Source organism: Halictus rubicundus, chromosome 5 (genome assembly GCF_050948215.1).
Source record: "Halictus rubicundus isolate RS-2024b chromosome 5, iyHalRubi1_principal, whole genome shotgun sequence".
NCBI classification, from domain to species: Eukaryota; Metazoa; Arthropoda; class Insecta; order Hymenoptera; family Halictidae; genus Halictus; species Halictus rubicundus.
Window position 1 is genome coordinate 7,553,017 of NC_135153.1, and position 26,184 is coordinate 7,579,200.

Sequence of the window (26,184 nt, forward strand, 5' to 3'; positions counted from 1 at the left end):
GATGTTATCGCGTGATCGTTAATTGATATTCAGCGGATACTATCAGGCTATCGATTGATGCTCAGCGGACCATATCGATCCAACAAGAGAACTCGAACCGATCGAACACAGCTTCGCGAGAAACTAAAACCCAAACGAGTTCACGCCTGATCGATTAATAGATGCTGCGATGGTCGCCGTTTCGTGGAAACGATATGCTATTTTGCTCGCCGGTTCTATGCTCTTGGCGACAAAGATAGTTGGTCGTTATCTGGAACAAATTGCAAATGAACGCTGTGTCATTAAGTATACAGAAGTTCGAGCACGCGGGAAAGCAAACTGCACCGTGTTCCTTGATCATACGAATTTTTGTAATTGTGATGAAGCCTTAGGAGAGTGACCGTTCCCAATGCTGGAACAATATAACACGTTCTCAGCGTAATCTCCGATTCCATTTGAGTGATTACTATTATTCAGCGGTTTCCGAAGCTTCGAGCCTCCGACGAATTCATTTTTACCGTCGATCGGGATCAATCTGTGAAACTCTGTAATGGAATTAACTGCAGCTTCTCGGCGACGTAGTATTTATTGGGAAATTAACGTCGTCGTTTAGAACTGGATATGCAATTATCGTGTACCTCCTCGCCAGTGACTTTCAACTCTCTTCGAGGAACGCGAGCCACTTCTCTTTTCGCTTCCTTTCGTTTCCTCTATCTTTTTCTCTTGAAGATCCAAAAATCCGTAGATTCGCGGTAAGGTAGAGCGTCCAGGTTACCGACAAAAATAGGCGAAAAATGGTTTTCACATTGTACGCGTAATACAATTTTTATCTGATTACTGGGACACCGATAAGATCAAAAGAGGACCAAGATGGCGGTAAACTGGCGGACAGCTCAATATTTCAAACGGCGCGAATATTTAAGAGCCAAAAATCCGTAGATTTGCGGTAAGGTAGAGCGTCCAGGTTACCGACAAAAATAGGCGAAAAATGGTTTTCACATTGTACGCGTAAGACAATTTTTATCTGATTACTGGGACACCGATAAGATCAAAAGAGGACCAAGATGGCGGTAGACTGGCGGACAGCTCAATATTTCAAACGGCGCGAATATTTAAGAGCCAAAAACCCGTAGATTCGCGGTAAGGTAGAGCGACCATGTTACCGACAAAATAGACGAAAAATGGCTTCACGTGCCTCAACTTTTCCTGTCCTTATATGAGAATATTTTTCGCTGGGAAAGGGCTCGTTCGAAAGAGGAAGGTTGAATCTAGCGCGCGCTGGTCATCAGCTGACGAGATTATGCAGATATTTGATAATATAAGCGTTAGAACTCTGAACAAAAATTGTCGTGGGAGTCGACGAGATAAGAAGCTTCGCATCAATTTGCCCTCAAAATGTTTTCCTGTTCAAAGTTATAGATTTCTTCTTTCTTTCTTTTTCGAGGCATACAAATACGCGCTGAAATTACGAAGTCTACGTTATTGGACGTTGTAGAAAGTTTCGAGTAGAATCGGGAGAGGGTCATTAAAGAGTTTCACGTTCTCCGGAGAATATAGGCATGTAAAGAGCTTGCCGAGGGCGATCGTCCGTCGAAAATATGATATTCGATTTGACGTTCGAGGGTGCACAGGGCGCGCTCGAGAGCTCGCACAGATCGAACCCCATCGCGATTCCCGTCGAATGCCTCTCGAATTCCTAAAATCGCTCGAAGAATTGGTTGGGAGGCTCTGCCATAATTGAAGCTCTGCCGGGGCTCGAATACGTCACGCCGAAGTATTTCGCGTGCTCGCCTAATCGATGGACTCGTATATTGGTCACAATGTTGCGCCATTATTCAACGCTCTCAGACCCCTCTCGGATAATCGCGGGGAATAATTCGCTGCGTAAGCATCGAATTAAATGATATCAATTTACTCGCGCAATTATCTTATCGGACGCTCGAGCAAGCGCCGGCGATTTAACTTTCGATCTCGAGGCCGGTTTCGATGCAACTTTGCTCGCAGTTATGCTCCACTGTTCTCCTTTTATCGTGACTTCTACACGAGTTTCATTAAACAAATAAATCGCTTTACACTTCGCTCCTTTTGCTGCGACGTATTCCCTGAATTTATTTATCGCAGCGAATTCCTCGAATATTTTCGCCTGGGGCAAGGTGATATCAACGATCGGAGTAATTGGTATTGTTTGTGAGGTACAGGCAACGAGCTCACTGAAAAATGGACCAGAATTCTCGGGAACAGTTTTTTGTAAATCGTAGATGGCTAGACTGCTGATTCTTGTGCAAAATGAAAAGCTTCTGAGCCAAGTTTGAGAGGTAAAAATGAAATAAAAACGTATTTCCTGATTTAAGAAATTATATGACTAGATTGCGGATTTTTGAAAAAATGAGTCGGTGCAATTTGAAGTAGGAAAAACATTAAAATAATTCAAGATCCTCGATGCCCCATTTTTAACGTTTTAGAATGATTGAAGAAGGAAGGAGCTTTTTCTTTGGCTTCTGTTTTTCATAATCGGTGCAGAGAATTTTTATTTTCCATGAAAATGTAGATATCCTTATGTTCCACGAACGCCATCACAAAAGTAGAAGTGCATCTCTTTTCCCAAGGTATCGTCGAAGTCGAAACGATGCTGTTCCTCGTCGGAAGATGAATTTTCCTGTCGATTCTGAACGTTCTAGCCGCAGGCGAGTTCTAAAGAACATTGTCCCACGATCTTGAGACTCGACGATCCTTCTCAAACGGGAAGCCCGAAGAATCGCCGAGAAACTTTTCTGTTTTCTCTCTCGTTTTTCCACGGGTATTCGAAGACGGAAGAGGCGAATTAGTTTTTCAATATCCAGTCCCCAAGCTTCTCCTTTCAATGCTTGGACACGGAACGGGCATTTCCATTTTCCATCGATCGGAAAAACGATCGCTCCGAGCATAAATCCCGGTGGTCTCGTCGTGGTCATCGCGTAACCGGCGTGCACGGGACCGCGTAAACAGCAATTACCAGCGATACGAGGAATTATCCGGTGCCATTATCCGAGGTTACCTGAGGTACACAGCCTTTCATTTACCTGCGAACGCTTGTCGCTCCCTGAACACCGACTTTCCCTGAATCTGACGCAACTGGAAAACTCCGGCTCACCGCTTCCTATATTTCGTCGGCGATCGATCTCGCTCTTTTCACGGTGCAAGATCGATCTCCCCGGCGACCAGAAAAATCCCTGTCTCAGCTCGAACCTTCCAGAGTCGAATGCAACAACCCTCAACTGGATCGGATGCACCGTTTCCGAGATAAAAATTCTTGACTGCAACGGTGTTCGACCCTCGCCGGACACGTAACAGAGATCGCGACAAATATCAAAAATTCTTTTATGTTTTTCAACCGCTACAAAATCAATTTTTCAACTGGAAAAAATTTGCTACTGTAGTTCGAACATTCTAGATTAAAACAGAAAAAAGTTCAATGGAATCGGACAGGTATTTTCAGAGATAGAAATTAGTAACTACGACGATGTCCATCCCTCCAGAAGGATATCGACAAAAATCGCCGAACAAAAATCCGTTTAAAATTTTCAAGGTTATAAAATTAATTTTTCAATTGGAAAAAATTTCTACAATAGATTGAACCTTCTAGATTAAAGCAAAAGAGAATTCATCCGAATCGGATACACGGTTCCAGAGATAAAAAATCCCGAAGTAAAGTTCTTGTAAAAACGAGCATAAGATCGAGCAAAAATCGTTTTTGCGAAAAAATCGAAGCGATGACTCAACCTCCCCCCCCCTGATTTCGCGTGCAGAACATCGTGTTTCGTTTAGCCGTGGAACGGAAGTCGGGTCGTTGTTCGCCGAACGATAAAAGTATGTTTTTACCCGGGCCCGGGGGCCGATGATCCTGTCACGATCGACGCGAGAACACGGACACGGACACGGACAACGACAACGACAACGACAACAAACAACAACGGCTACAGCAGGATCCTCCCGGTTACGTCAGGCCAGCGAGGATCGACCGTGAAAAAATGTCGCCGGCATTTATTAACACGGTGTACAAACCGGCGGAGAAAGTGATGGAACACCGCCGCTCGAGATCCTGATCGCTATCTCGGCAGCCGGTATCGCCGGCAGCCGATCTCTTCCCAGGATGATCCGCGGCGGGGGAGGCTCGTGGGAAGGAGGAGAGACGAACGATCCACGGTTCCGTGATCAAGGCTCCTCGCGTGGAAATCTTGATCGTGGAAATGAGTCGGGCCGCACGACGAGTCCTTTCCGCCGAGATGAAAGTCCCTTCGACCGATCGTGAACCGGTCATTCTTAGCTCGATCCTCGACGGTGTCTCTTCCAGAAAGATCATCAACTGCCCATTTTCCTTAAAACAAAAAAGACCAATACAAAACATTCGATCCTTGCAAAAACTTTTCCGAGTACCCGAGGACCTGAGTACTCGGAACATACATTTTCTGCATTTATGACAAAAACGGCCAACCACAATTCAGAGCACTGGACATATTAACAAGATTTAAGGATTTCGGCGTATCGGTTTCAACTTTGGTTATATAGTATTGGTTTATGCAATTTTTCATTTTTCTAGGCTAGGCGTTCTAGGCATTCTTTTTCTTGTATAACTACCGTGCGTGGTGAAAATGGCCGGTCCTTAAAGAAAGTTATTGTTAATATAATTAAACGTGGATAATGGTCACTTTGTTGCTGGATGAATTAGTAGATGAACAACTTCCATAAAATGACGATACAAATTTATTTTCGTATAATTTCAATTATATAAAAAATACTGCGATGCTCTCTCCTTCATTTACAAAATTGTACCGTGTCGTACACCTTTGCGGTTTGGATGGATTTGCCATGAAATAGTATTATCAACCAGTCACGTGCGTAACTTGATAGCGTCTGATTCAATAAGGCGGCTCATTTATTTTGAGTTGGCCATGCCACGAATAGCCTTTCTTTTATATTTATTGTTTAGGTTTAGAAGAGTAAATACCATATTATCTTGTGCGGTCAAATTGTCCGGCAGCGGTAGGTAGGACAAGATATATATATTTCTCGGGAAAAGAAAAATAAAACGAGAAATAAATACTGAAAAATACATTGTATACATGCTTTAAGAAAAGCCGTAAGGATAAATAGCGACGTGATAATGTTGTCCGTACGAAATTATACGCAGAAGTTTGAAAAGGTCAATTTGTCCGGCCGTGTTAAGACAGTGGAATCATATAAAATCTCATTTTCAGTGTCAGCAGTTTCTGTAGTTCTGAAATGAATAGAAATCGTACTAAATTCTGCGGAATTTTATATTCTACCATTTTTCAAAAATTTTCAGAAGCCATAAATGCATAAAGTTCCGCAGTCTAGTAATAGAATAATTAAAAGAAGAAATAACTTTATGCAAGCATTTCATATTTTGCATAAAGATCCGCAGTCTACTTACGATGGAGACTTTTGGGACACGCTAATGTATTATGTTTAGTAAAAATTGTCTTCCAGTTTTCTAAGAGCTGGCCGCACATGTGATTTACGATACCGAGAAGACTTCAGTAGTCTAATCTTCGAAGTAGGGTTTCGATTGACGAACCGCGGTAGCAACGCAGCCGAAGACAGCAAAATGGCGCGGAAAGGTTAACTTTCTATTCTTGGTCTGAAGGATTTCAGGAGATCCTGCGTACCATTGTAGCCCGAAGGGGAGGCGGAGGGGCAACGAGACGAGGCATCATCGGTGGCAGGCAATAAACTTGCAAGACACTTCTCGTTTGTTGAACGAGGGTCCGGTACCCGTGTCGCGGCCCGGTACTTCCGCGTGTCGACGTGTCTATTAACATAACAACGCGAAGAAAACTAATCCCGGCGAGCGCCGGTCGCCAGGACTTTCCTCGCTTCCCCTTCAGGCCCCTCAGGTTCACCGTGACCCCCCTCCGTACAGTCAGCGTCTCTTCCTGCATCAGCTGTCTCTGCGAGGATCCTCTCGCGAGCCTGTCAAACGGGATCGTTGTACCCGCTTATGCCTCTTCATTAGCTTGCGAGCATGCGCCGAAAGTCGAATTCGGAAGCGTGGAGGATGTCGCTGGCTACAGTGATTGATTCACTGGATTTCTAGCAGTGTTCCTGATTTCTCAACATTTTTCATTTCTCGAGAAATGAGAAATAAGACTATATTTCTCGAGAATTCTCGAGATATAAATAGGGAATTATTATATATTGGGAAACTTTTGCCAAACTTTTATAAAGTGACACATTACGCTTTTGTTTTGAAATGACTTCTTAAGAAGTATAATGCGTCTAATGTAAAATCAGACAATCTACTTCTTTTTCTTTTGTAACCAAATCTGTAGCCGTAGAAAAATTTCTTTCATTTTGTGGACTAAAAAATTTGGAATTCCTTTGTTAGAGTCCGGAATTTATTTTCTTCTGCCACTAAATTCTTGAAGGCTATCTGCAATTTCTAATTATAGCTGTTTTTCCAGTGATAGTTCCTCATTCTGAGAATCTGAAAGCTTTCACTATTTTCATAAGAATCATTGTCATATTTTCCAAAAAGTCTGCTTAGAATTTGTTTTGCCACTTTATACATATCTGCCTTGGATGTTAAATAAAACAATGTATCTTCTGAATCTTCTTGCAGAGATTCTGGATTATGCAGATATTTTATAAGGGATACAACAATCTTGTCTCTTCTTTTAGATATTTCTTCTTGAATAACAACAAGAAACTCATTACTCAATTCAGTATTCAGTTTTTCGGTCGGAATTAATTTTTGTTGAACGAACAGTGATACAAAAGAAAAACAAAATTTATTAATTCTTTTTTAAACTTTACATGTATGTAACACAATGATACGTTTTAATTTTACGTAAAAATTATATTTTATAGTTCTCCATCATTCAATCTTCTTTATATGGATTCTTTATATATGTTTATGGGGGTAATGTAAGATCAGCATGGTTCTTTGCTGTGGTGGCTGAGAGCAGACATAAGACTGGAACGGTAAAAAAGTTTCGGTGGCTGAGAGTAGACATACGACCGCAAAGGGTTAATTTTCAGTAATTTTATAAAATCAAAGCAGAGTTCTTGCGATCGATTCGCAATTCGTTGAATTCTGTTTTGCCTAAGGACTGTATTGTGTTTTTCATTCCTCCAATTTAATTCGTTCGATTTCTTGATAATTCGATGAGTCTCGACGAAGTCCTTACTCGCTAAATTTTATTGCCATCCATTGCTTCCATATGTGTCGCTACCAAACTGATTGCTTCCATGAAGAAGTCAGGATCAGCGAGCAGAGGAAATTTGTGTTCTGTCAGTGCATTTCGTGAAATAGTACGTAACCACTATAAAAGTCAGCGGTCCCGTCGGTCTGTTCGGCACACGGCGGTAGTTAGCGGACTCTCGACGGAGTAGAGGGAAGAGTCCATCATCCACTATCACGGAAGAATATAATTCCAACTGAGCCGCGATCCGCGGAAAAGCGTGTCAAGCTATGAGACGCTCGCGAGAGAGGAAGACACGGGGGCAAAGAACAAGTTGTCTCGACGAGCCACTGGACGAGAACGAGTTTACTCGTCCACAAGCACTCTCGGAACCCTGGAATAGTACAAAGCGCTCCGTAAAGTGTGCCTCTAGTTGCCAGACTTCCTCGTAAAACATATTTTTACCGGGGAACTCTAACCCACATATCGTCCTTCCCGCAGGAGGAATTCCCTTTCGATGAAACAACATTGTCGTTTAACAATTTCTCCACGTCCTTGTGCTCCGCCAATTGGCTCGAGATTTTTTTACACAAGATTACCAACACTATCTTGCATACAAGAAAAATTTCAACAGCATCCTTACATTTTTCAACTTCTAAAAAATTATCTAAGCTCCGTCGGGCCGAGGTAGAGCATTTCGCCTTAAATAATTCCCCAGCATATTGTTAACGAACGGATGCTAACGAAACTTTTTATACATTTACTTGGACGTTAAAGCTATCCTATAAAAAATACCCGAGCACCTTATTTCATTCCGAGCAAAAATACAATGCTCAAAAAGGCCGTTTCAAGGAAAATCGTAAGCTCCGTCGAGCCGAGGTAGAGCATTTCGCCTTAAATAATTCTCCAGCATATTGTTAACGAACGGATGTTAACAAAACTTTTTGTACATGTACTTGGACGTTAAAGCTATCCTATAAAAAATACCTGAGCACCTTATTTCCTTCCGAGCAAAAATACAATGCGCAAAAGGCCGTTTCAAGGAAAATCGTAAGCTCCGTCGAGCCGGGGTAGAGCATTTCGCCTTAAATAATTCTCCAGCATATTGTTAACGAACGGATGTTAACGAAACTTTTTATACATGTACTTGGACGTTAAAGCTAACCTATACAAAATACCCGAGCCTCTTATTGCCTTCCAAGCAAGAATACAATGCGCAAAAAGGCCGTTTCAAGGAAAATCGCAATTTCAGTCGAAAACAGGGGCGTTTTCTCGGAAAGCAAAATTGATTTAGTATTCCATGGATCGTTGCCAAGAATAGATCGGTAATTCCCGTCGCGCGGGACCGTAATCGTGCAGTAACATCCAGAATTTTGTCGCTGCCGTGCGTCGTGGATATCCCGAGCGGACACCGAGTGTGGCGCATTGCAGGTGAGCGGACAGGATGAATGGTTATGATGCTATAATGCAAGGCCGCCGTGGCTTACGTAACGGAGAACCCAACCTAGCGATACGGAGCACGGTTCGTGATCGGTTCAATCGTTCAGAAACAGGAGTCACGTAACCTGGGAGGAAGTTTGTTTACCCCGGCAGTTGCACCCCGTCGATTTGCACCCTGTGTCGCGGGGTTGCTTTCTGAAAAACACACCCACCCGCCTATCGATCGCTCGAGATGCGCTTCTCTCCGAAACCAGCTTGGAAACCGGGTACTCTCGCCTGTTTAACGAGTCCCGTCAACTTTATTCCGTCGTCGACGATAATTAGTTTCTATCCAATTTACTGCGGACCTGGAGACCTTGGGGGTAGTATCAGTCTCGGGGTAAAAACTGCCAGAGAAATTAAACTAGGTTCTCGTGGTGGGGGGAAGATAACAGTGTCCAATTTTAGCTCAGTTTTCCTAACTTTTTGATTCCTGACAACTCACTCTGAAATTAGTGTTGGATTAAATCAGACAATTTCTTCATAGAAAGGGGAATTTAGTTTTGACACTCTGAGGTCCCCCGGCGATCACAGAGCAATTTTCTTCGCACTGTTCTTCTCTATTGAACCGCAAGTTAATTATAAATAGATTCTTCAGCTTCTCTGGGGCTTCTAAATCTCGCAGCTTCGAGTTACCTCGGTGAATCATTGCAGAGGCTTTAGAGAGACCCGGTATATTGCATCTCGAGGGCCTAGGGGAACAGTGTGCCAGGGCGGGAAGGAGTTTCCAAGGAATCGAACGTGCTCCAGAAAGAAAATTGACTGCCGAAAGGCTCGACACTCGGCCGAGGTCGTCGGAGAACAGAGAATAACGTGGAAAGTACACTAGGGAAAGGCTTCTGGAAAAATCTGAATGCAAGAAGAAACAGCCGGACAAAGTGAAACAGGGACGAAAGAATGGTTGAGGGGGTGGGTGGGGAAATGAGAAAGGAAAACGGCGGAGAAAAGGCGAACAACGAGCGAGATGCTGCAGAGAGAGAGAAGACCACAAAGAAGAGAGCGGAGAGTGTCGATCAACCAGGAAAATGCGAGTGAATGGAGGGCCGAGGAAGACAAAGGGGGGAGGGATAAAGAGGGATAAAAGGGGGATAAAGAGGGTGGAGGGAGGGAGTAGAATGGAAGACGTCGAGGGTCCCCGTTCGTCGCCCACGCACACACACAACCGTCGAATTAATTCCTTGATTTTTCTGCCGGCAGTTTCGCCTTACCCGCGGAATTATTCCGAGATCGCTTCTCCCAGCCTGCGCTCGACTTCCGGTTGTAAAGCGCGCGATTTGCTCCGGCGACGTTTCCTTTCTCGGATCGAATTCGCTCGGCTGACGCAATCGCCAATTAAACGACCGGCATCCTCACTTGGACGACCATACTTTCTTTCACGGCTCTTCTCTAAACATTCGTCAATTTTTGATCGATCCTCCCCGCAACGTTTCTTAATTTTTCATGTTTTCTATATTTTTCGTATTTAGAAACGGATTTTCTAAATGAGCCCCTTAAATCTGTAATTAGTATTACTTTTCTGCATTCTTAGTTAATTGGGGCCTCAGGGACCACCTTTTCCAAGCTTTTCCGACATTTTTGGGACGGCCTGTATATTTATTTCTGTTCTTAATCATACAAGGAAGTACCAAATAATAGAATATTTTCCCTGTTTTGAATTCCGTCTACACGTTTCTGTCATAAATGCAACTTATTGTGTCACGTAGCTGTCCCAACGCATACTGTTTTAATATTCCATCTGGCAATTTTTAAACAATCGTATAAAATATTCTACTGGATGTACTGAGTGTCCTCCTCGCAACGTTTCTTAATTTCTCATGTTTTCTATATTTTTCGTATTTGAAAAGGGATTTTCTAAATGAACTCCTTAAATCTGTAATTAGGCTGCGAATTTGTATGCAAAATAAAACTTTTCTCCATTCTTAGTTAATTGGGGCCCCAGGGACCATCCTTTCCAAGCTCTTCCGACATTTTTGGGACGCCCTGTATATTTATTTAATATACTTAATAATAAAATATTTTCTCTGTTTTGAATTCCGTTTACACGTTTCTGTCATAAATGCAACTTATTGTGTCACGTAGCTGTCCCAACGCATACTGTTTTAATATTCCGTCTGGCAATTTTTAAACAATCGTATAAAATATTCTACTGGATGTACTGAGTGTCCTCCTCGCAACGTTTCTTAATTTCTCATGTTTTCTATATTTTTCGTATTTGAAAAGGGATTTTCTAAATGAACTCCTTAAATCTGTAATTAGGCTGCGAATTTGTATGCAAAATAAAACTTTTCTCCATTCTTAGTTAATTGGGGCCCCAGGGACCATCCTTTCCAAGCTTTTCCGACATTTTTGGGACGCCCTGTATATTTATTTAATATACTTAATAATAAAATAATTTCTCTGTTTTGAATTCCGTTTACACGTTTCTGTCATAAATGCAACTTATTCTGTCACATAGCTGTCCCGAAGCATAGTGTTTTCCCGTAAACAATTATTAAACAATCGCATAAAATATTCTACTGTATTTACCGAGTACATCGCTGAATAGAATCGAGAAAGGATTGAACAACTAATGGTAAAAAAGGGCACGGAGTGGTGCAACACGGACGGTCATGACCCGCGAGCAATTCTGGCGACGATTTCCGGCCCGGTGAAATATAAATCGTGGATCGATCGATCGGAATTCTTGGCCTGTCTCCGGAACGGTTTTATCGACGTTTCAGTTTGCGTCACGTCGCTCCAAATATTTCATTCACGCGAAACATGGTCACGTCGAGAGTCCGACCTGCCACATAGAAACGACTCTATTATGCTGATCAAGGAAAGAGTTCTTGAGTAATCGCGACGTCATTCACGCACGCGAAATCTTGCAACCCTCGTCCTTTCCTTCTGGCAATTTGACACGCGTTTTCTCGATCCTTGGAAAGCAGTCTCCTCTAGTTATCGATTTTTGCAAAAAAGAAAACCGGGCTACGAAATCGGTGGAATTTGTCAGCAGAGAGATTAAGGTACCGGGCGATCACCGGTGATCGCGTGGATCTTTTTTCACGCGAAAAACAGTTCGAATCGCGGCTGTCAGCGTCGGTTCTAATAATAGTCATCCGACTCGTCGACCTTTTCTAGCCCCTGTCTTGCGACACACGGCAATTGTCTACGATCCGCTAACTTTGTAGGCTACATATTTCCTGCTTAGGAGTAGCCGTTCACGTGACTCGCGAGCCTCCGCGCTGACACCAGCCTGCCAAACTTTTCCGCGAGGAATCTCCAAAACTGGAAGCTTCATTACTGCTCTCCAAAAATCTCCAATCTCCCTCAAATTATTTCGCACGATCGCGAAAAAATTGTTGCGAGAATTCCTGGTCGAACTGACGTCCCTTCCCAGAGGGCAATTATTTCCGTAAATGCAATAAATAAATGCTGGTAATAGGTTAAAATTCTCCGAGTAGCAAACGGAAGAAACAAATCGAATATTTCGCTGGCGGGTTCGCGCAACGACAAACGCCGGAAAAAATCCGCTCGCAGAGAAGGAAAACTGGCTGGGATCTAGAAGAACGGTTCGCGGGATCGAGCTGCCAATTACCGGGATCGCGGCGTTAGCGAAAATAAGCGGAGCCCGTTATCCCGCGCGAGCGGGCTTTCCTCTCTCGGAGTATTAAGTCGCCCGCGTTATTGATTACGCTCTGTTATCGGCGCGGCGAATCGGCCGGTATAAATATATATCATTTACGTGCGAACACCCACAGGCAGGCATTTGACAGTGGAACGGTGAAAATTATTTATCGCCGGATCACAGACGGGCCGCGAGCGAGCGAGCGAGCGCGTGTTTGAGCGCGCAGCGATGGCTACTCGATGCTCTCGAACCTGTTCAAATCTGCGGAACATGTGCGCTATTCATTCTTCCGATTAATATTTACCCATTGGAGAACCCGTGGGTATATATACAGGGTGTTAACGAAAAGCACTCAATATTTATAGTACCGAGTAAAAAAGCTTTAGTAAACACAGGTTGAAAGGTCAAACCTCAGAAAGGTTTGCTAACCTCATGATTCATTTACTACTGGCTTTTTGATATTTATAGAAAATTTTCCGCGTGTTATGATTTTTCCGTCTACAGAACTGACCGATTCCGCGTGAAATCGGCACTTGAAGGAGGACATTCGGAACGCGGTTTGTAAACACTGAAGTAAGCATCGCATGCGATGGAAGTAAGTTGATCATAATGCTAGCAATAATAAAGCTAACAATAATGTTTATATCTCAGAAACTGTTGACCTTTTGACGTATGTTTACCGAGGCTTTTTTACTCAGCACAGTGTGTTCTATATACCGTAGAAATATTGAATGGTTCTTTTTACGCCCTGTATCGAAAGGCCAGTAGTAAATGAATCATGAAGTTAGCAAGCATAAATGTTTATATCTCAGAAACGGTTCACCTTTCGACCTACGTTTACTAAAGCTTTTTTACTCAGCACAGTGTATCCTATATACCATACAAATATTGAATGGTTCTTTTTACGCCCTGTATCGAAAGGCCAGTAGTAAATGAATCATGAAGTTAGCAAGCAAAAATGTTTATATCTCAGAAACGGTTCACCCTTTCGACCTACGTTTACTAAAGCTTTTTTACTCAGCACAGTGTGTTGTATATACCATCTAAATATTGAATGCTTTTCTTTGAACACCCTGCATATATAAACCTTCTTTTTTCACAGGAGTCCTAATCATTGTAACCGCATGATAGATCACGGTGCAAGGGGCTAAGATAGTTACAGAAGGGAGGAAAGCTCCAATTCTTAATCGATGCCAACAATTTTCGCTTCGGAAAAAGATTTTGCTGTACCTGGCAGGTTGTAAATAAGTAAAGAGAGAAGGTTCAGGGTTTGTGGGAATTTGCAGAGGACGCCGCAAAACCCATCGCTAGAAACGCCACCGGATTTCTCCTCCCTCCCTTATCTGTTGACGACATTTTTCCCCGTAACAAATCGGCGCGCGATTCGCTGAAATTTCGCGGCGCGGCGGTTTCCCCGCGGCTGATCGATGACCAGACTGTAGAATTGAATGGTAAACAGATTTCAGCTGTGGATAGACTCCGAAGATGTGGAGTTTAACAAGACCGGGTTTTGTAGTACTAGAATCTCGAGAAATTGTTGTTCTGCTTGGTTCAGGAGAGATCCGAGAACCCGGAGATTCGCGAGATCGATGCGCTTCCGCTGTTGCGAGAAATTCGATCGAACAAGTTGGCAAACAGATTCCGTTTCCCGCTATACTTAAGTCGGCGCGGGATCGAGGCCGATCAAAACACGGACACGCGAGAGCCCACGTCGCGGCGGATAATCGATCGATCATTCGCCATTATCGCCGCGTTAAATCGTTCACCTATCCGCGTATTTACCTGCCCTTTGCCTGGATGCTTTCACCGGCGTCGATGATCAAATCATTTATCAGGGGGACCCGGTTCCGAAGGAAACTGTCGATTGAATATTGAAAACATCATTAGTTTAATGAACGACGCTTTGTGGGAGCGATCGCTAACAATTATTAATGCTGAGAAAGCTTCCATATTGAATGAAGATGGATCGCCGCGGGTGATGGACGGCTTCACCGGCGAACGGTCCTCGAGGGTCAGGGTTCGTTAAACGTAAAAAAGAATAATCCGTGTGAATCGGGCCCGAGATTTTTCCATAATTCACCTCATAGAAACCTGAATCAAGGGAAATATTTATTTAGCGGAATCCTTGCTCTTCGACTTGGGATAATTACATCTATCTCTCCTTTATAACTATGTTACCTATCAGTGCACTGCAGACTTTGTGCGTTTATCACGAAAATAGATTGGTCCGTCTCTTTAATTACTCTTTTCCACAATGAACTTGGACAATGTTTATTTTGCATAACGATCCTACTTAACACTTTGAACGCCAAACTGGAAACCCTAAAAATTCCACAAAATCAAACTAAGTTATTTAATGAAATAAAAATTGCAAAAAATTAAATGTATGATACCGAGTAATCCTCCAACTTTCTTGCATGTTACAGATCCTAATCAAGTTTAGTACAACGAATATATCAACGTAAAAATTCATTTTAAAATCTGCACAAATAATTCCGTCACCCACATTAAATTACAAAGTCCAGTTCTTTTTCTTTTTGTTTCCATCTGAAAAAAGTGTTTGCGTCAAATTGGCGGTAGATTGCTCCATGACAATTTTGAGGAGTAGTTTAAGGCTAATTACGCGGTGGAGTAAAAATGTCTAGAAATCAGGAAGAAGGAAACGAGCGTCTCCGTCGAGTGATTAGAATAAGATCTTAGTTTCGCTTATCAGAACGTTCGAGGGATCGATTAATCTTGGTCTCGAGGGGGAGAATAAAAAGGGGAGCGTTAGTCGTAGGAAATTATGTGCGCGAGGAAACGTTGATCGGAAAGAACGGAACGCTTTCGAAAGACCGTCCTGCCTTAATAATCTCCTCATCGGATTGCGTGTGTACCCTGTCCAACGGTGAAAAATCGGCCGGTTAGGTTGGCCGCGATCGCTGAAAGGAAGTCTAAGCGGGGCCGTGACGTGCACAATGAAATTAACAGTCGATTTAACGGGGGGAAAAATCGCGTCGAGCCACGACCGTTTGACGGACGGACAGTCGGGGCGCAGTTTCTGCTTTCACTTCGCGTTGAAAACCGGCAAAAACGCGGACATATCCGAAGGCGAGCCGTGTTCCACTGCAATCCCCGGCGGAAACTGTTGCTCGCTTTACTTTATTCGTCTGGGCAAAATCATTTGCATCGCGGACTGTCGCTAATTCGTGCTCTCGCAACACCCAGCGAAACCTCGTACCGTTATCTCCGAGCATTTATCTGCCGATTAATTAACCTGCCACATGGGAGCTCTGATCATTTTTTCCACGCCTTTGTACTCTTCCGTTTGGGTCGGTATTTTCTCATTGGACACGACTCACATCGAGGTACACGCCAGAAAATTTTCGTCGATGTACCGTTTCCGGTAACGTTCTTAAAAATTGTTCGTTTCTGCACCTTTGATTTTTACCTCGTCTAGAGAATCTTTAATTTTCAGTGGTAAAACTCGTGGAACGTTTAAACCAATATTTTCAAGTGTGAGTCTCCGCTCCGGTTACAGCGGGCATGCCATGGAACATAATCCAGCCGCGTTAATTCTAATTGGACCAATTTAGAGGTTTCTCGGGCCATTCTCGAGACAGTGCGTCCGAAGAAAAGGCGGAGGAAAATGGTAAATGTTGGAGTTTTCGTTCCGTCTGGTGAAACGGCAAGAAAAGGGAGGAAACGTCGGGAATATCGATCGTCGTTTAGCGACGCGAAATGCCAGACAATGGGAAGAGACGTCCGGCGGTTTCTTGGGCCGCGTTTGTCACCGGGACCCGGGCAGACGGCGTGATAGGTTCCTTGACATTTGGTCAGGGGACGACATGCAACCGCGTAAACTTCACGGTGCGCAGCCTTTCTAATCAATAGCGGCTCGCGCGCGGGCCCCATAAATCCTGCGCAACAAATACGGGTCAGAGCCGGGCCCCGGCGTTGTCAGGCCGCTTTGAAAAATCGTGTATCGTTCGAACGCGTCGCCCGACAGGCCGGTTTAATTAACGGCACAATGGCCCCTAACAACTGCAACGCGATCGAGCTCTGTCGCTCGTGGTGAAATCGCCTTGTCCCTTTCGTTGAAAGCTCTGCGGAAAAATCGATCGATGTTTCATTAACCCTTTGGAGACTAAAAGCAATCATGCTCGTTAAATTTTTGACGTTCGTCGCGTCCTATAATCAAATTTCGCTTCGATCGACAGCTTTGATCGAGTTTGCTGATGGAACTTGGTTGTTCCTATCTCTAATCATTCAGAATTATACCGATCGTCATAGTAATCGACACAGAACCAACAGACGATGATTCTACGGGGAAAACTGAGTCGGAAATGTAGAATACATTTTTGTTGTACTAGGCTCCGTTTGTGAGATAATCGAGTCTGAAAATGTGCTAAGTAGAAACGGCCAGCCATGATCAGACATCTCGCGAATATTCGGGTCCAATTTTCTCGAGAACGGAGCCTCGTATCAAAAAAGTTTATTCCACACTTCTGGTCCAGTATTTCACGTAGAATCGTTGTGGTGTTGGTTCGATATTTTTCAAATAAAAATTTCATAATTTACAATGGTAAAATCTTTGACAGACGTATAAAGGTATTTTTGCTTTCGGTTACAGGTTCGAGATTTGGTCGAGAGATGCACGTGCCCGACACAGTTCCCCATGATCCGTGTGTCCGAGGGCAAGTACAGGATCGGAGACACAAAGGTGCTCATCTTCGTGAGGATTCTAAGGAGTCACGTTATGGTTCGCGTTGGCGGAGGATGGGACACCCTCAGCCACTATTTGGACAAGCATGATCCCTGCCGGTGCAGAACCTGTGAGTATTTCTATTCTTCGCTGACACTCCTAGATGAAATTCGAAAAAGTTTCGCCCGAGTCGTGGACACCATAAATAGCTGAACGCTATTGAATCGCGGTCGAATAATTCTGTCAAAGGGGCTGCGGATTGAAATGGTAAATTCCGAAATGACACACAATACGTTCATAAACAGCAGTTCCGCTAATGACACTGCTATGCGAATGGCACTTTTACAAATGTCACGTTTGCACACAATACTTCGAATCCTCGGCCGAGCAGAATTCCCTCGCCGGGCTTGCCATTTTGCCACCGGCTCGTTACGCGATAACAACGCACATCGAGACTCTTACGAGGAGCTTAGACAAACTTCGATTTATGCAGACCGTGAACTGGCACTCGATCATAATCGACCGAAATTGCAAATTCATGAAAATGTGCTTAAATCTTGATTATATGATAAATATAGGATCTTATGACATACGTTTGAGTCATAATATTTTATCAACACAATTTTTGTGGTTTTGTAAACCGAGCAGTCAATCAGTGAATTTTTTCAAAGTTTGTCAACGAAAAAACCGTATGCTCGATCGTCGCTCGATCAACGTCCGGTTCCATCGACGAGAAAAATAAAAGAGAGGAGGATAGAACAGAAAAGAAGAAGAAAACAGTCGTACCGATTGCACAATGATTATTCTTTTTTTCCCTCGTGGTCGTTTTGTCGCAGCGCACCGCTCGATGATCTCAGCGAAGCTGATTCAAAAGGCTGGAGGGTCCTTCGACCTTGGCAGCGCGCAGGTGCATTACGAGAGGTGAGTAATTTTCTGCCTCTAAGGTGTCATTTATCTGTCGACGGCGAGCGAGAGAGCCAGAGAGCCAGCCAGCTCCCATGATTTTTCCCCGGATGGGAACGCTCTCGACGGGGATCGGGAAATTATACGTGGCGTTGATAACCGAGAAACGTGTTTGATAGTCGCTGACACGCGCCGGGAACGCTCCGATGACAGAGCCTCGCGGCTCCGCTCGCAAACTGGTCGCCGGGGACCTCAACTTATTCATTAACGATGCGTCCAGCGGTTTCTGCAAACCTTTATCATCGAGCATGCACACCTTCGCGCAGTTCCCAACACCTGCGATTTGTAAGCGCTCGCGTCCAACGATTAGGGGCCTTCCTAGAATAATTGAACGCAGAAATACTATCATCGCGCGCTGACGACTCCAGCGCTGCAACAATCCCGGCTTCGCTAATTGATTCGGAGAAGCCTTCGATTGCATAAGGGATGCTGCGTCTCAACCTTGAATAACTAATCAATCAAATACGGATCGAATTGAAAACTAGTTTTGCTTTCGCGAAGATTTTCTGGGAACCGTTTGCTATCTCCTAGTAGATACATTTCAAACCTGGTAAGAATAATAACTAGACCGCGAATCTTTCCGCAAATTTGTCTACATCTGTTTCAAGTCACAGGAGCCGAATAGACATTCTCGAATCGACAAATCGGTGTTCTTAAATCGTTTCAATCTGTTTTAAAATACACCATTTTGTCCAGAAATGAATAAAATCCTCGGTCTACTAATCTCGTATAGCACAAGGAAAATCCTGTTACTAACAGTGCAACTAACGCAAGAAGAGGGGTAGGCAAAGTGTCCACGAGAGAGTCAAGTCCACATTTCTGATCAGCTTTTCTAACAAAATTCCAAATGATACGCAACCGTGAGAGCACGTTTACGGAATACGTTTACAAAATTTCGTGTGCAACCGAGAGAATACTCGAAAGAATCGGGATCGCGATTCGAGTTTACCGACAGATCGTAGAAGGGTCCCCAGCGTGGACAACTTGCCGCCCGAGCCGCGAGACGTGAAATCGGTTGCTGATCCGCAGATCACCTCCTAGAACTCGGCGTAGTTCGGCGTCGAGCGTCGGATCCTGCGCGGGTACGATGCAAGGTCAACAATCGACGCAGCTGCACGCGGCCAGGAGCATCTCGAGCAATCGTTCGCGATCGCCCACGCCCCACCAGCCCGCCGGTAAACAGCCGGACGAGCAGCAACAGCAGCAACACCAGCAGAAGAAGACGAATCGATCGAGGAGTCCCACGCCCCAGAGGAAATTCCTCGGCAGTCCGAGTCATCAGGTCGATTTCGGGAAGCAGCGATCGAGATCGCCGACCCCGAAGCCACAGCTCCGATCCAGCAGCCCGACCACCAAGCCTGGGTCGGATTCGCCTAAGAGGTGCATCAACGAGGATGCGAGGTCGCCGACCCATCATGCCAAGCATCAGGAATCTAAGGTCAGTTCCACGTACTTGATTCGACGATTTATTTACCGAGTGCTCGGGATTCCTGACCTCGGACCCTCCTGGCAGCTATCCTTCAGGTTCAACGCGTCGAGTACCCAGCAGTCTCAAAATCGAAGTAATTTTGAAAATTCGTTCACGTTAGTATGGGCAAATAATTCCGTCTCCCGTTTTTGGTACACGCGGTGAAGCTTTAGAGACCTTCTAAACCGAGGAACTTTTCAGGAGACTTGGTCTAGATCCACCGTAGAGCCCCTAGGTAGCAATCTTCGAGACTATTGCGCTTTAGAGATCCTTCTAACCGTGGAAGTTTTATGAGGTCCGCCGATTGGTTAGATCCACCTTAGGTAGCTTCAGAGACTTAACCTTGCTTCTCTTAGAAGAGGTTCCTGTTCGGCAAATGAACTCTGAAACTGATGGACTGCTGAGAAAATGATTTCCTAATCCCCTCTGTGCAGGATGCTAAGAAGGACCTCCACCAGGAGATCCGCGCAAAGGTGCCGTTGTCCGAGGAGTTCACGAAGCGATACGTGGTGGAGGGCGGCGTGGCTCGTCGCGCCGTGGAGAAGGAGGACACGCCTAAGTACGAGCCGACCATCTACAATTACAAGTGTCGCGAGGATTCCAGCAGCCGTAGTCCGACACCCAGCCCTCCGGCTATCAAGGAGGAGCCGGTGCTGGAGAACTTCGGCAAGGACGTGACAGGAAGCCAACAGTACACGAAATCGCCTCACGGGGATGGCGAGCACTCGGACAACTGCAGCGAGGTGTCCGACGAAGGGTACAGGAGTTTGGGTGCTGTGCAACCACCCACCAGCAACGGGACTACGGGGACGCAAGGATCGCCCACGGTTGCCGATTGTCAAAGTGAGTGCTTTCTCCTAATTTAATAGAGTCCTTTGGTTCGAGCGGTGTTTTGGGATTTGTAGTTGACGATCGGTCGGTTTGGGATTCATTTGGGAATGCCATGACACGGTTGTGTCGACAATAAGAGAATCCACCGCTTAAGGGGGCCGGCAGGCATTTGGCCTTGACTGTCACGCTATGTTACGCTATGCCTTTTTTTCTAGACATTTTACGTCGTAAATAAGTAAGTAATCAATTAAAAATGCATACCTCCGTGTTTGTACATGTCTTTGCTATGTCTGTATAGAGCCCTTTTTTCGATACGAACACTAAATCTCGCGAAATTAAGAGAATCTCTCAGCGGCAGCCATCTTGTGACGTCATACTTGCTTCAGAATTCGAATTTTCTGCCGAATATTACAAATTACTCCACGATGAGGTAGAAATTCGCAATTTGGGCTCTATACAGACATAGATTGGACTTTTAGGAAACACAATTGACCACTTCTAAACTGCTCATTGCAATATTGAAGCGATAGTTTGAAAAGGTTTGACCCATGCATACGTATACGGATTTCAAACCCTGCCGGCCCCCTTAAGAGCCAAGAGTTCGTAGATTCGCGATAAGGTAGAGCGACCAGGTTACCGACAAAAATAGGCGAAAAATGGTTTTCACATTGTACGCGTAAAACAATTTTTATCTGATTACTGGGACACCGATAAGATCAAAAGAGGACCAAGATGGTGGTAGACTGGCGGACAGCTCAATATTTCAAACGGCGCGAATATTCAAGATCCAAAAATCCGCAGATTCGCGATAAGGTAGAGTGACCAGGTTACCGACAAAAATAGGCGGAAAATGGTTTCACGTGCCTCAACTTTTCCTGTCCTTATATGAGAATATTTTTCGCTGTGAAAGGGCTCGCTCGAAAGAGGAAGGTTCGATCTAGCGCGCGCTGGTCATCAGCTGACGAGATTATGCGGATATTTGGTAATATAAGCGTTAGAAGTAGGCCAAAAATTTACGATGCGTCAATTTTGCGATTTTTGTGCCATTGGATGAGTTTTCTGGATGAAATCGAGAGTAGCGCGCGCTAGAAAATATCTGCAGCTACAAATTGAGCTATATTTTGTCTTGATTCTCTGCGAAACAAAGCCGAAAACTTGCAGCACGTTTCTGGCGTCAGAATTTATAATATTGATAATACAAAGCAAAAAATGCGACAAGTCTAGTCACAGGCTTAATACCCGTCGGATCAAGACTAAGACGGATCTTGAGCCACCGGCTGAAGGCTGTGAACGGAAATTATACAGCAGTTGCCGACCTGCTGACTCTGCAAAAGTCACGTGACTACCCTTGGATCTTAATCTAGGCATCTGTCGTGTCGTTTGTTTTTTATTAAAACTATTAAAAACCTGATCGCTCGTCAACGGAGCACATTACCTGGATCGTCCGATTTCGATCCGTTCGTCTTCTCACATATTAGGAGACAAATGCTGCTCGTGACGTGGACGTGGGCGTCGAAAGAGAGTCAAGAATTCGAGTCCTGTGTAGTTACAGTGGAAGATCGTTTAGTTCGACGACATCGAGTGCCTTCGGAAACCCGACTTCTCCTTTAATTTCGAGCCACCCACGCGATGTTTACGAACGTCGAGCTCTTTCTTTGGCAGTCCCTCGGACCTCCACGGTATTTTTGGTGATGTAACTGTCCTATGATTTCGCCAAAAGATCCAGAAACCCACGACTGTCCCGTTGGAAACCACTCGTGTTTCGCCTTTGTAACAATTCTGTCATCGTTTCCCATTAATCATTCTCAAAATTGATTTGCCTCGTTAATATGCCCAGTAGATTGAGAATAATATTAAGGGGACCCATCGGTAAGCAATTATTTTGAAATCTAAAACAAACTTTGTAGTAAATTCAGGTTTCTATTTCTTAATTTATTATATAATCCCCATCATTATCAAAGACAGTTTGCCATCTTTTCTGGAAATTTTCAGTCCCCATCTTATAGAAATCCAGGATACGGGAAGCAAAATATGACTCAAGGTTACATCTTCTACAGAATGTTTTATTTCTTAAATAATGCTCCAGAGATCTGAAAAGATCAGAGGCAGCAATATCCGGTGAGTACGCATTGCAATTCTTTGATTTTTTCCTGAGTGAGTTTCGCTGTATGGGGCCGAGCATTGTCAATTTGCAGTATTACACCTTTTCTGTGGACTAAAGATGCCCTCTTTTTCAATAGTTCTGAATACAGCCGTTGTAATTGCTGACAATACAACTCAGCAGTAACTGTTTCTCCAGGTTTCAACAACTCAAAGTGAATTATGCCACGAGAGTCTCACCAAATGCACAGTAACACCTTTCCAAGTGATAAGCTAGGTTAGGGGTTGATGTTGCGGTTTGATTTGCAGAAAGCCATTGCTTCGAACGCTTTATGTTATCATAAAGAATCCATTTTTCATCTAACGATTCTGCTAAGAAATGGATCTCTACGAAATCTGTATAGCAATGAAGTGCAAACTTCGACGAATATTCTTGTTGGTCTAATTGATGCGGTGCCCATATTCCTTGCCTATATGCCTTTCCCATTTCGTATAGGTACCTTTGTATAGTTGACCATATGGACCCAAGGCTTCCCGATAATTCTTGTATAGTTAATTTTGGATCAGCTTCCACTAGAGATTTTAGGGTGTCATTATCAAATTGGTCGTCCACTTTGAGGCTTGTCAGAGAGATCATAATCACCAGCAGCAAACCTTCTGAACCAACGTTGACACTCGTTGACCTTCAATACGTCTCCACAAACATCGCAAATTTTCTTTGTTGTTACATTAAATCCCGCATGAAAATGAAAAAGTATGCAATGACGAATACGATCCTCGGAAGTTACGTACGCGCCATTTTGTTACAGGGTTCTCAAAAAAATTATTAGAATATTTAGAACACAGGCTGCTTTACCGAAAACTGTGAAAGAATACGTGTTTCCTCTTCAACGATCGGTACAGAACTAAAGGCAAAACAAACTCTTTGCAAATAATTGATTACTTATGGGTACCCCTAATATTAATAGACATTTATTCAGAAATAAATTATGATTTTGTGTCTATTCAAAATAAAAATTGCGAACGAAGTAGGAATTTATTTCTCTCTGAACCAACGTTGACACTCGTTGACCTTCAATACCTCTCCACAAACATCGCAAATTTTCTTTGTTGTTACATTAAATCCCGCATGAAAATGAAAAAGTATGCCATGACGAATACGATCCTCGGAAGTTACGTACGCGCCATTTTGTTACATGGTTGTCAAAAAAATTATTAGAGTATTTAGAACACAGGCTGCTTTACCGAAAACTGTGAAAGAATACGTGTTTCCTCTTCAACGATCGGTACAGAACTAAAGGCAAAAGAAACTGTTTGCAAATAATTGATTACTTATGGGTACCCCTAATATTAATAGACATTTATTCAGAAATAAATTATGATTTTGTGACTATTCAAAATAAAAATTGCGAACGAAGTAGGAATTTATTTCTCTCTGAACCAACGTTGACACTCGTTGACCTTCAATACATCTCCACAAACATCGCAAATTTTCTTTGTTGTTACATTAAATCCCGCATGAAAATGAAAAAGTATGCCATGACGAATACGATCCTCGGAAGTTACGTACGCGCCATTTTGTTACAGGGTTCTCAAAAAAATTATTAGAATATTTAGAACACAGGCTGCTTTACCGAAAACTGTGAAAGAATACGTGTTTCCTCTTCAACGATCGGTACAGAACTAAAGGCAAAACAAATTGTTTGCAAATAATTGATTACTTATGGGTACCCCTAATATTAATAGACATTTATTCAGAAATAAATTATGATTTTGTGACTATTCAAAATAAAAATTGCGAACGAAGTAGGAATTTATTTCTCTCTGAACCAACGTTGACACTCGTTGACGTTCAATACATCTTCATAAACATCGCAAATTTTCTTTGTTGTTACATTAAATCCCGCATGAAAATGAAAAAGTATGCCATGACGAATACGACCCTCGGAAGTTACGTACGCGCCATTTTGTTACATGGTTGTCAAAAAAATTATCAGAATACTTAGAACACAGGCTGCTTTACCGAAAACTGTGAAAGAATACGAGTATCCTCTTCAACGATCGGTACAGAACTAAAGGCAAAACAAATTGTTTGCAACTAATTGATTACTTATGGGTACCCCTAATATAAAAGCGTCGACCGGCGACGCACTGCGATTAGTAGTGCATTCCTGCCTTTAAACGCGTTTCGCAACAGCGCGACAGCGAGACGAAGGACGCATGTTAATCGTGCGACGAGAGAAATCGCGCGTGGATCGCGATAATCCGCGTCCCGCTGCGGAGAAAACGCGTGTACCACGGGGCTTTCCGATCAAAGCCAGTCATTCAGTTTAATAGGAACGAGGCGGCGGGCATGGGGGTGGTGTATCGACGAACAAACGCCACTATTGTACGGTTCCTCTTCTGTTTCAACTCTCCCGGGGGCCGACGGAGATCCAACGAGAGAGTCGCCCCCCCCTCCCGTCCCCCATAGCCCCCCTCGATGCCCAGCTTTTTCTCTCGTTCCTACTTTCCGACACGTTCGAGGAGCGGCGTGGTTCGTTCAAGCTTGAAACGCACTTCACTGAGGACGCCGCGTCGCCCTAACCGTTTCGCTTTGATGTTGATTTTTTTCGGGAACCCAGAGTGGCTGATCCGCGGCGCCTACACCTTCTTCGGGAACGTCGAGACAGGCTGCCGAAGGGGATTCGGATCTTAATACCTCGGGACAAGTGTTTATCTTCGCTCCTCCATCTCGGGACGAGCCCGAGCTCGTCTCGCCGTCTGCAACTCGGGATCGAATTTTCGGTCAAAAGCAATTCTCGGTTAATTATTCGAAACGAGACTGCGTTAACCCTCCGTGGGCGACCAGTGTCGTTCGGAGCGATATTTGTTTTCTTCCATTGATGCTTCAAATATTTGACGTTCCAACGATTCTGTATTAAAATAGGGACTTCGACACGTATTCTAGAATTTTTGTAGATTTCTTGAAACCCTGGAACAGTAAACAAATCAGCCGTGGACATAAACGACACAGTATGCAGTCGCCGCCGGCGACGATAAAAAGAAGGTTGTGAACGAAGGGCTGAATTGCATCGAATATCGAGTGAGTCAAGCTATTTCGAAATGTAGCGTCTTTGTATTGGGTCGTCGAAGGCGGAGCGGTGGTGTAAGGAAAATTCGGGTCGCTTTTCGCGGGGGTCAAAGCTCGAAGACACCGTGGAAGAAGGAGGCGGGCTAGAAGCCTCCTCGGAGCAGCCGGGAAGCCCCTCTCGAGGCGTGAAAGATCGCCACGCGTCAAGTGCGTCAAGCGAGAGCGCTCGTATCCGAGCTGTGTTCGATCCGAGCGTTATCGAGGATCGACCGGCGATTGTTCCGAGGACAGGTTGTTGTTGGAGATCGCCTACGCTCCTCAACACACCGGGATCTCTCTCTCTCTCTCTCTCTCTCTCTCTCCCCGGCCCGTATAATCCGTCGGAGCCGGCTAAATGTCAGTCCGGCCTGTACGCGTTCCCGGCAACGTGTGCCGAGTGTACTTTGAATATTAATCGGCTACAGGGTGGTCCAAAAGCGTCGGCCGACACCAAAGTGCCCAACAACACGCCGAGATCGAACAAGACTGTTGTCGAGTAGCACCTTCCTCTGAAATGTCACTTTCGTTTTCGATCAGTTGCCACAAATTTTAGGAGACAATAATCTCCGTAGCCTTGCATTCGATCGAAACCATTTTGAAACTGAATTGAGAATATGAGAATTCTGTAGCCCGAAAGATTATCTGTAAGATGTAAAATAACAATTTAAAAATAATACAAACAAAATAAACATTTTCTATCTCAATTGCCACGAACAGGAGTCGGATCAAAATTTCTTTCCTCTTTTTTTTATGACTTCAATCGGTCGAAAGTAATCTATA

General features: G+C 44.1%; 1 protein-coding gene across 2 annotated transcripts in view; it reads left to right on the forward strand.

Annotated features, from left to right (window-relative positions):
• The window catches only part of LOC143354135 (GAS2-like protein pickled eggs), a 99,265-nt gene that overhangs the window by 65,711 nt on the left and 7,370 nt on the right, over positions 1 to 26,184 (forward strand). Inside the window, exons 4-7 of one of the 2 annotated variants that reach the window (XM_076787940.1) lie at positions 16,859 to 17,060; positions 17,767 to 17,851; positions 18,923 to 19,331; positions 19,796 to 20,204. In XM_076787940.1, coding sequence (XP_076644055.1) covers positions 16,859 to 17,060; positions 17,767 to 17,851; positions 18,923 to 19,331; positions 19,796 to 20,204 — 1,105 coding nt within the window. The remainder of the gene's footprint in view (positions 1 to 16,858; positions 17,061 to 17,766; positions 17,852 to 18,922; positions 19,332 to 19,795; positions 20,205 to 26,184) is intronic. The other variant, XM_076787941.1, reaches the window with a different exon arrangement.